Source organism: Coffea eugenioides, chromosome 5 (genome assembly GCF_003713205.1).
Source record: "Coffea eugenioides isolate CCC68of chromosome 5, Ceug_1.0, whole genome shotgun sequence".
Taxonomy (NCBI): domain Eukaryota; kingdom Viridiplantae; phylum Streptophyta; class Magnoliopsida; order Gentianales; family Rubiaceae; genus Coffea; species Coffea eugenioides.
Window position 1 is genome coordinate 39,565,332 of NC_040039.1, and position 11,465 is coordinate 39,576,796.

The window sequence follows — 11,465 nt, forward strand, 5'->3', positions numbered from 1 at the left end:
ATGGACATGCCTTGAATTTTTTGCAATTAAAGTTCTGATACTCTTCTATGGTTTGTACTTCATGCGATTAAAATTTCCTCACCTCACCTACACCAAGTTCTTGGGAAAATATAAAATTTGGATGGTTAGTTTCTTAAATTTTTGTTAAATAATATATTGTAACGATTTGATATATGTAAATTAAAAAGATAATTAATAAATATGTTTATGAAACATATAAAAAATTTTTTGAAAAAAATTGGTAATCCAAACAAGACGTCTTTTGATAAATTTCTTTTGAGAAAATGACTTAGCGGTTGACAAGTCAACAACAACTAAAGGAAACTCCCAGGAAAATGGTTGCTGTATCAAATATATTGATTACTAGTTCCCATTCCCTTATCTGGTTACTACATTTTTCTGAACACAATGGAAATGAAGGCTTCTTTTGATCACCAATTCACAACTAAACTGGAAACACGAATCAATTGAATTCATGTCAGCTTTGGGATGTCCATTCATCCCAATAATGTTTATGGGATTGGACTGCAATCAAGCTGGGTACTGCAACCTTTTGGAGCGTTACCATTTCCTTTTAATGGTTGAGGACTATGGTCACAATTCACAAGAAATATTACTGAACTGTAATTATCTGAATAACACGTCTCTATTGCGACAGCAGAGAGTTCTTTACCGCTTGCCAAGCACTAGATTGTGCTGTCCGCTTTGATTTCGTAATGTGATTCCTAAAATGCAGGCCAGACGTGTCCCTTGAATCAGGAGGGGATCTAAAACTACTTGAGAACTGAACAAACAAAACCTGGATTAGGCTCAAACTAACATTATTGTTGTGGTGTGCGGAGTCCGAATTAGGTGCAAAAAGCTTGCAATCAACTATAAACTCGAAAATAATCAATCAGGGTTACTCTTTGAGTGCAAATTACTTATAGCACAATCACAACCTCATTTTCTGCCTTTTCATTCACTGCATCAGCTTGTTGATGCCTGCTTCAATTTTTTCCCATCTCGATTATTTTCTGATATTTCACAGCAGAAGTCATACCACATAACTAAGGTCGAGTATGATATCATTATTGTACCTTGAAATGGTGCAAATTTGCAGTCTAAGTAAAATTAATTAGTCAAAGAAGAAGCAGTGTCCTTTGCAAGAGGACCTACTGGTTCAGTTCTTCAAGTAAATACTTAGAAGCTGCTGTGCTAGGACATAAATGTTTCAGATGATGTTCTTGGTAGGGCCTAAGCAGTTATCTGTATTCATGCTTGTTTTACTTCAGAAGCTGCTGTGGTAATACATTATTGTTGTATTTTAATATATGTGTAATACGTTATTTATATACACAACCTTTTTTCCAAGTATTAACAAATATATGACAAATATAATAAATGTTAAACCTTGCATAAAAAGACAACCTTGTCTGTCCCAATTTCACTAACATCTATTGCACTTAGCAGAGGACTAGTAAAAAAAAAAATATCTATATATAGGGGAGAATACTTGGTCATTGATTTTGGTTAGAATAAAAATCAAGCGAAGTAGTCACAAATTTTGGCATAATACCCCAAAACAGTTTTGTTGGTAATCAAGGAATAGTCACAAAAAACTGTATCACTGCTCCAGTTACAACCAAGTAAAAAAAAAAATCATCTATAAAGGAAATTTGATGCCGGTGGACAAGGCTTCAATTAGCACTTGTTTTTGCTAAAGAATTATCAGTGGAATTAGATATATATAATTGCTTGAAATGGAAATCTGGAAAAAGCACATGTATAGAATGGTTTAAATTGATAGAGTGGAAAAACATTCTTGGAGTACAATATGACCAAAAATTTTGTCATATTACCCCAAACAGTTTTATCGATAATCAAGAAATAGTCACAAAAAACTGTATCACTGTTCCAGTTACAATCAAGTGCAGAAAAAACATCATCTATAAAGGAAATTTGGTAGCCGGCTTCAATCAGCACTTGTTTTTGCAACATCACCCCTCTTACAGCGGCAATTTTGTGGCTACCTGAGAAATATTGACAAACAACATGATATTAACGCAAGTACAATTTTTGTGGCTACCTGATTATTTTGCAGTTCTACTTCCTTCCAACTTATTGTGGCTCTCAATATGAAATTTAGAATTTAAACATTTGCAAACATATATACCCTATAACTTTATCTAGAAAGCCTCTTCAGAGAAGGGGAAAACAAGACAACTTTCAACAGCAGGAAATGCAAAAAAGAAAAGAACATAGAGATCAGCTCATTCACAGAATACATTAATAAAGACACTAAACTTAGAAATGAACTAGATTATATATCAATGATTATAAGAAAAGGGTGCAGTTAGCAATGGAAAGGTAGTCGGCAAAGGAAAGCTTGAGCCTCTCCAGAAAAAGGGGAAGATGGAGAACATTCCACAGCATAAAATGAAAAAATAAATTTATAATGACATTTGAACTCATAAATAAATAAGAGGAAAGAAAGAGAGAGAATAAAGTACTTAAATCCATTTGCCCATCGGAAAACCTCAAAACAAGAAAAGAAAATGAAAAAAAAATTATATGTAGTAAATCACGTAAATTAATTGAAGAAAGGGTGTTGGTAGTTCCGCACCGCAACATCGAAATAGCTAATATTGATTCCTACGCAATAGAAAATCGACGCTAGTGGAGAAGTAGGTCATATTTTGGGAAATTTCAAAGAAAGGGGATACTTGTTAAGACAAGGCTAGAGGTAAGGGAGGAATCACATACATGAGAACCAATCATGATTTTAATCAAATAGGTAGCCTTCAACACCAGTTCGAACTTCATCTCCATGCACTAAAACGTGGGTCAAGGGCATCTTTTGGGTAAGAATTGTCCCACTCTAATGATTCCCACCATTCTTTTTCTCCCCTGATCTCTAGAGTGCTGGGTGGAGATGGTGGTCCGTCGATGGTGGAAAGAAACCAAGACAGCCTCTTTAAATTTGGACAATTTGTTATACTAATGTACCAGATTGATTTGCAGATCATGGCTGCCTTGAAAATGTTCTTTAGTTGAGGCAGCCTAATCAGACGCAACCACCCCAATTTCGGAAGGATGACATTGGCGGTGGCTCCTTCACTTGAAGTCAATTGGATGCCTTCTCCTCCTCCTTGCCCTACTCCATTGCCATCTGCTACTATCTCCTCCAGTCCTTTCTTTAACTATTAATTCTTCAAGATTTTGAAGGCTCTGCAGCAACTGCACTGTGAATAGCTGCTTCATGTTGTGACATCTAGAAATCCACAATTCTCTAAGGGAAGAAAAGGTGCCAGCTGGAAGCAAATATGGTTCTGATTCTCCGTAAAAAAGGCCAACCAGATTTGGCAAGCTCCAGAGGCGGAGCTCTTCGAGACCACGGAGTGGACTGAAAGACGAAACTTCCAACTGATCATGTGGAGAAGTAGAGGACAATTGCCAGAGGAACTCTATTCCAACCAAATCCTTAATATCCAATCTAGATAAGTGGCTTAAATTTATAAAATTCTTAAAAACGTCTGACAAGCACCTAATGCCCATGCCCTCACAATCCTCGATTATCAGACGTTTCATATCATCTGGCAGATAGTTCGATCCTCTACCAAGCTTACACTGATGGAAATGCAGTTGTTTCTCCCGCACTTCATTAACAAAACTCGGATTCTTGGTCACGATGTCATTGATATAAACATTATTATAGTATTTTGGCCACCGAGTAATTTTATAGAAGTCCGTAAAAGACAAACATCCTTCAAAACTTTCTAACTGGTTCAACACTTCTGGATCATTAACTTGTACCCTACCATAGGATGGCAATAATAACAGTTGAAGACGGTGAAATTGGGAAAATGTCCCTTTTGGTATTATCTTTCGACTTACAATTAGACACTTATCCAAGTTAAACCTTTCGAGGTTGACCAGTGACTCCCAACCTTGAGGTAAATCCTGAATTCCAGTCCCCGATAGGTTCACTTCCCTCAATTGCTTGAGCTTTCCCAGTGGTGGCACGAATCGGAGGTATGTACAATCCTTCAAGTTAAACCTTTCGAGGTTGACCAGTGACTCACAGCCTTCAGGTAAATCCTTAATCTCATTTCCGGATAGGTCCAATTCCCTCAATTGCTTGAGCTTTCCAAGTGGCGGCACAAATCGGAGACCTCTACAATCCCTTAAAATCAAAGCAGTGAGATTCACCATGTCTGAAACACAATTAGGCAACTCTGTTATATCTCTGCACCCTTCTAGATTCAAAACTTTAAGTCCACACATGTGCTGAAAGAATGAATCCGGAATTCTTTTTATGGAAAAACGAGGAAGAAGCAAGGTTGAGAGCTTAGGACAATTTGGTGACCAGGCTGGTGGAATTTCTATTATGCTAACAAAACGTTGTGCATAGAAGGAAACTGCACGGAGATCTTGTGTCCACTCTTCTTGTTCCAGCGTTGCTTTCTGTCCTAAGCTTTTCACCAAGAATCGTGGTACATCATCTCTGCTGCTCTCTGGTTTGGAGTTTCCATGCGTGATCCTTAATGCCATATCTCTGACCAAATCATGCATCTTCACACAGTCATCCCCATCGAAATCTTTAGTTTCTTCCAGCAAGCAAACTTTTATCAGTTTGTTTAATATCGTTTGACCTTGATCAAATGCTTTTGGTCTTGAGTCCCGTTTTGACATCAGCTCTGCCCAAATAAAGAGGTCTATTAATTCCTCTCTTTTTATCTTATAATCTTCCCGATAAAGACAGCAATACAAGAAGCAATTCCTTTCATATTTATCCAGGCGATTGAAACTCCATTCCAGAATGGGAAACACATCTCGTTCCATCTCATCATGCCCTACCGAACATGCTTTCAATTGTTCCAATGCATTTCTCCACTCACAGATGTCGCTCACACCTCTCAAGCTTCCAGCCACTGTGATAATACCAAGAGGCAAACCATCACACTCTTTCACAATGAACTTGGCAATACCTTCCACATCTCCACGAAGCACTGTCTTAGGGTCGAGTGTATGTTTGAACAAATCTGAAGCTTCATTTGTAGCCAAAGTTTTAGCTTCAAATACCCTTTGACAGCTAATCCTGTTGCATAATACCCGTGATCGAGTAGTCAAGATCACTCTGCATTTGTTTGCACCAAGAGGAATTCCAATCTTTTCAAAAGAAAATTCTTGCCAAACATCATCGAGTATGAGGACAGAGTGCTTCACCAATGCCCTGGACAAAATGGCTGCCCTGCTATCCTCATCATCCTCATGTGACAGATCAAGCCTAAGGCGTTTAGCAATGTCATCTTGCAGCCTTCTGATGCTAAATTCTTGAGAGACAGTGATCCAATAAACCTTGAATTGAGTTTTATGAAGGAGATGATTATGGATGTGTTTCGCCAATGTAGTCTTACCCACACCGCCCATCCCGTAAATCCCAATGCTTGAGATGCTATCAATGACCAACCATGACCAGATTGCTTTCAAACCTCTGTCAAACTTTTCTCCAAATAATTTTGTTGTCACTCGTGGCTCACCTCTGTTCTCAAAAGCATCAAGCAAAAGCCCATCAAAATGATTACTTTGCTCGATAAGGTCTTCTACAGTTGCATCCATTTTCGCCACTCTATCCCCACTGCTAATTGCATTTTCTAGGAATCCACCCTCTTGTACACTCTTTTTCAGTGCACCAAATTCGTTTTCTACTGTTGCTACCTCCTCAAACCAAATCTCAACCTCCCTTTTCCTTTTCTTAGTACCTGATCTTTCTGCATCTGTCACTTGCGACCCGAGGTCAGATTTTCTGCCGACTAATCTTCGCAACTTGGTTTCGAGCGACCTTAGATTATCATCCAAATTGACATACCTCCTTCCTCTGTCTAATGCCAAATTCCCAAGTGCCTCCATTGTTAATTTCTAGTGAACTCCCTTACCTATCAAGTGCAAGAGAATCTCTAAGAAGTCTAGTTATCAACTAATAACGTTGTTCAATAAAGGCAGCAGAAGAATCTTGATGTTCCTTTGGAAAATTTTGAAACAGGGCATTTCCAAACTGTTTCTGCCGAAAAATTGTTACGTTTTCCGCGAACATATTTTCTTATCACATTTTTACCTTATATACATCAAATCGCTACAGTAATTTTTCTACAAAAAATCCAGAAAAATACAATCCAAACACAACCTTAGTTCGACAAATCTGAACCTAGTTAGTAAACTACACAATTAACCGTTTAATGTTGGATTCTGCGTAGTGGTATCCTAAACTTTTAATCAACGTTAAATGATGCAAAGGAATTAATACTGTATTCTTCGGATTTTCTTTTTGCATTTATTTTTTAATATGCGCATCATCAATATTAAGATGAAAAAGACTTGTTATCATATTCAACTATTTATCAAAATACAAGTTGTATAATATGATAACTTTCTTGGCTGAATGAAATCTTCATAAAGGATACATGAATTAAGGACTCATTACGTCTCATTCCACAAATGGTCCAATTAAGGACCTCATAGAATTTAGAATATACCAAACTTAGTCTGCACATTGCTTAATAAAGAAGTTCAAAACACAATATTTATGCAACTGTAAACTCATCTATGATTCTTCCCATTGGCAAAAATAAAATATTTACTACAATATCTGGAGAAATATCAATTTACTCGTATAAATTCGTCATGTACCAGGATCCAACTTTGGCAGTATTATTCAAATTCGGGTCAACTCATTCTGCCTAAGAATCAACCCAATTACAATCCTCTATTTAGATCTAAGAAATCGTAAGATCCCCTATTACTCGACGAATTTACAAACGTATAGGTACATTAGATATTACTAAAAAAGAACTTTCGAGTCTCAAGCTTTTGCCCATTACCTCCTTAATATTTCAAACGAATTTTGCTAATTGATTCCTCTATTTTTCCTATTAATGTTACTCTCTTTCATTTTGCCCTTGAAGACGTTTTTAAATTAAAAAATTTTCTCTTTCCTTTTTGGGATCTGTACATCTCAATTAATCAGGGAGAAGGGGATCTTCATGATCATTGATAATAAAATATAACATCATGGTAAGCTCTGGAACTTATCAAGCTAGTCCAAACATTTATCTTCTCTAAAGAATTGATAACAAAAAATTTTGCAACTACAATAATATCCGAAATTCTTGCCAAAAAATGTCGAGCTTGGAGAGAGGACTCCATGTGTTGAAAGAAAAGGGAAAAAAAAAGATTTTTGGGCCTCAGAAAGCTAAATATAACATGATGATTTGAGAAACAATTACAAAAATTTACAAAATCAAGATCAAGTATGATATGATTGTACCTTGAAATCAGGCCAAGTTATCTCGAAGAAGTTGAGAACAGCAAGACTCTGTTGAAAGACAAAAGTTTACATTATATTTGGATCTAGCTTTCACTACTGCTCAGAGTATGATCATTGAGTTTTGGTGGATGAATTATAATTAAATCAAGATGTTTGTGCCACTCAAAGCTATTATAACATGGTGAAATAAGAGAAAACTCCAAAGGTTATAAATTCATATGGATATGATCTCATTATACCTGAAATTGACAAGAAAACTTGAAGAAGCTAAAAGCCTTGAGACTGTGCCAAAAGTATGTATTGTGATTGTTAAGTGCTGAGGAAAGGATAGTAAAAGACTAAAAGTTTTTTTTTTTTTAATATGGAAAAAGACTAAAAGTTGAGCTAACATGAAAACCACCAATGATTTTAAGCGTTCATGACAGTGGGCCCTCGAGAAGGAAGTTCCGGGAAGGTCGAAAGAAAGGCCACTGGAATTGCAATGGTTAAATACCTCGATTATCAACCAATTTGCTTGAGGTTGGTTGGCCGCCATGTAAAGCATAAAATGCAACCCAACTGGAATGTTTTAAAAATCGGACCGTTAATTGAACCGATAAAGTGAAAGGATCGAAGTTCAATCGGTCGGACCGATTCAACTCCGGTTCAATGAATATTTTTAAAAATAATTTATATAAATATGTATATGCACAAAATATGACATGTAATGGATAATTTAACACTTTATATGATGAAAAGTTTATTATTTTCGAATAACTTGAATTTTTAAAAATAAATTTTTTAAATTATAAGTTAAAACAAATAAATTTCATCTCAATTTCAATTATATCTACCAAAAAAATCTTAAATTCAATCCAAAAAAATCACAATATTTTAAAATTATACAAAATTCACTTCTATGAGAATTTAGACATCGTGAACTTAAATTTTAATTTACGTTTTGGAATTTAAAAATTGCAATTTAAAAAAGGAAGTTTGGAGTTCGAAGGAAGTCAAGAGAATCGAAAATAGAAATGTAAATTTGATAAGAAACAAAAAATGAGATAAAAGTGAGTGGTTGTGGCATTAAATAATAAAGAAAAATAATTCTTTTTTAACTTTTTTAATTTAATGGACAAAAACAAAATTAAAAGATGGAAGAAAACATCAATAAATTAAAAATAAAGAGGTTTGATTAAAAAAGGAGTGACAAAAGAAAAGATGATAGAGAGAGAGAGAGAGAGAGAGAGTTGAAGATTAAAAAGAAAGAGCCATGAGTGGATGAGATTTTGTAAAAAAAATGGAACAAAAGAAATATGAGTATTTGTTTTATATAAATAAGTTATCAAAAAAACTAATAAGATGTGATGGTGCAACGGGTGCTACATTGGTCTTCTATTCTAAAGGTCTTGAGTTCGAATCTTGATAGCTGCAAAAAAAAAAAAAAAGTGGAAAACTAGAAAACCGAAAACTGCCGGTTCAAATCTGGTTCGACGGTTTTTGTGGTTCAACCGGTTTTGACCGATTTTCTGGCAAAGTCAACCCTGGCATTGAACCGGACGGATGCCATGGCCTGTTTGCGGTTCAACCGGCCGGTCCGGTCCGGTTTTCAAAACATTGCCCAACTATAGATTAGGAGTTTCCTACAATTAAATCCAAAAAACTGTACATACGTTTTAACCTAAAGAGTATGTTGCAACTGTAGAGAGCTCCTCCTACTTTTAAATCCAAAGAATAAATAGTAGCGCACTAAAGTTTAAAGAATTATACATAGACCGTCCATTGAGTAGTGGATACTCTATTCAAAGAATATTTACATTTCCAGTATTTGGTTTGTCTATATACTAAATGCTAGGATAGAATGATATTTTGATTAATTTAATTTAAATACTATCGGTTTCCATAGTGTGTATTTGTCTATGTCCTTTTGCTTATGCAACATGATTTCTTAAAAGCTATTTTCAAGCTAAGAGAAATTTTAAGATATTGTGCTCTAATTATAAGAAAAATTACACGACTACTTGACTCACATGCATGTTGATTCAGCACTCATGTTAAGTAATTAGTGGTTTTAACTTTTCATAATATACTATACTTTGTTCGCAAACTGTTCGAATAGAGATTACCCGTTCATCCAGGGTAATAATTCTTAGACAAATTGACCGGTAGAAAAAAAAAATCAAAGCGATCACAACTTAATAACTTTAAAACATAAGCATGAGGCGTGAGAAAGCAATGCTGTCACCATTGTTTATTCATTTTCATATAAAACTTTGAAAGGGCTTTTCTTGGGTTTTGTTAGTGAACAATTTTTTCAAACTTTAGTTGGAATGAGCCTTCTAACAACATAAGATCAATTAGTCTAAGGGGGGAGCAAAGATTCTTTGCTGGATGATGGGTAATTATAAGGAGCCGTGGTGGTGCGTGGATGTTGCGGACGATTTGCTTTTCACTTTTCATCATTGCAGCGACAATTAAAAATTAAAAGCTACCCCCGCCGAAAGGGAAAAGACTTGGCCATTGACGTTGACGAATTGTCGGGAGGAAAAATCCAGGAAGTTGCAGTGAAATTATTTGGGGAAGGCAGCTAGTGGGCTTGAAGTGGGGAGCCTCTCCCTTGTCCCTCGTCCCTTAAGCTCCGCCCGCCTCTGGCCATCAACCCCTGCACGTGCTTGCGTCTGTGTCCGCTTCTATATTTATTTTTTTTATTTGACTTTATTTATATGTATACAATGCTGGCGAATTTCTTGCAATATTGTCAAAATTAAAAATCGTCACAAAATTGGTGCTGCTTAAGGGGGGTTTCTAAATGAGGAGTCGCCGCAAATCGGACGTGTGGCTTCCAGTAAAAATGTTTTAATTTTTATTTATTTTGGGTTGCTTTAGTTTTCTTTTTTATTTTTTTTTTTACATTTTTTGCAAAAGCTTATGAGCAGCGAAGGTTTTTCTTTTTTTCAAAAACTTTAGTTTTATTTTTTGTTCGCTTTTTTGCAAAAGCTTCGCCGCTCATTTCATGAGGGGTGAAGGTTTTTCTATTTTCTCATGACATCAACGGCGATACATTTCTTTTTTTTTTAATAAAACTAACTAGCGAGGAAACTTTTTTTTCATAAAGCGTAACCTTTTTTTTAATTATGATTTAGGGTTTAATGTTTTACCTAACATGAAATGCTGATTTCCAAGTCGTCACAGTATAACCCTTAATATAAACATAAACCCTTTAACCCTAATTTTAAAATCAAAATCCCTAAACCGTATTACTAAAATCCTATTATAAACCATAATTGTCAAAAATTTAATATACGAAATTATTTTGATTTTATAAATTTAGTAAATAATCAAGTATGCTATTAAAATACTAATAAAATTTGCCTAAGTCATATTTTTGAAATCTTTTAATGTTAATGTTAATTTAAATAATGATAAATAATGCAGAATTGAACAATATTTATAGGATGTAATAATTAGCATATGAACTTAAATGATAATAAAACAAGAGGTTCGATAAGAAAAATCCGAAAAATCTAAATATCACCCATCAACGCACCTCTTGACCTTATCATGTGAAGTGGTTGAACAGCCATATTTCCAATGAATCCTTCCGTGTGGTAGATTTCGTTCTAATCGGAGTAGTGCTACTTTGACTGGAAATTGTTTTTGGACTAAATTAGTACCTTTGATTTTGTAGATCTGGTGGATAACTAATGTTGCAAATTCAAATTGCGGCGTTATTTTTTTAAAAAAAATTAGGGCCTCGCCGTCACTTTTTTTATAAAAAATAAAAAAAAATTAATAAGTTGTGGAACTACGACCATTGGTTATGTGATTGACGGTGGGAAAACTATGCGGCAATTGAGATTTGCGGTTTTACTTTAAAAAAAAAACATAATCACTTTTAAAAAAATTGTGATTTCACTTTAAAAAATATTAGGTTGGCCAATATCTTCAATCACTGTCCATGGGAAAAAAAACTGACGCTGCAAATCAGCATCAGCAAAAAAAAAAAAGAAAAGTGGCTATGGTAAATGCTTCGCTTTTGCAAAAAAATAAAAAAGAAAAAAGAAAACTAAAGCCATTAAATAAAATGAAAATTATAAACATTTTTATTGGAAGCCTCGTATCAGAAATGCGGCGACCCTAAATCAACCAAACTGCACATATTTTATGACAATTTTTATTT

General features: G+C 34.9%; 1 protein-coding gene and 1 long non-coding RNA gene across 2 annotated transcripts; both read right to left on the bottom strand.

Moving 5' to 3' along the window:
• Positions 1-1,751: 1,751 nt before the first annotated feature.
• Positions 1,752-3,164, bottom strand: LOC113772321. Its single transcript, XR_003468523.1, has 2 exons — positions 2,746-3,164; positions 1,752-2,012 (listed from the first exon to the last, which is right to left on the bottom strand). It is a non-coding gene; the product is annotated as an uncharacterized LOC113772321 (long non-coding RNA).
• Positions 3,165-3,189: 25 nt separating this feature from the next.
• LOC113771619 (disease resistance protein SUMM2-like) lies at positions 3,190-5,892 on the bottom strand (the record flags this gene model as incomplete). The annotated part of the gene is made up of 1 exon (XM_027316192.1): positions 3,190-5,892. A coding segment is annotated over exon 1 (2,703 nt), but the record flags the coding sequence as incomplete, so codon positions are not given.
• Positions 5,893-11,465: the final 5,573 nt, after the last annotated feature.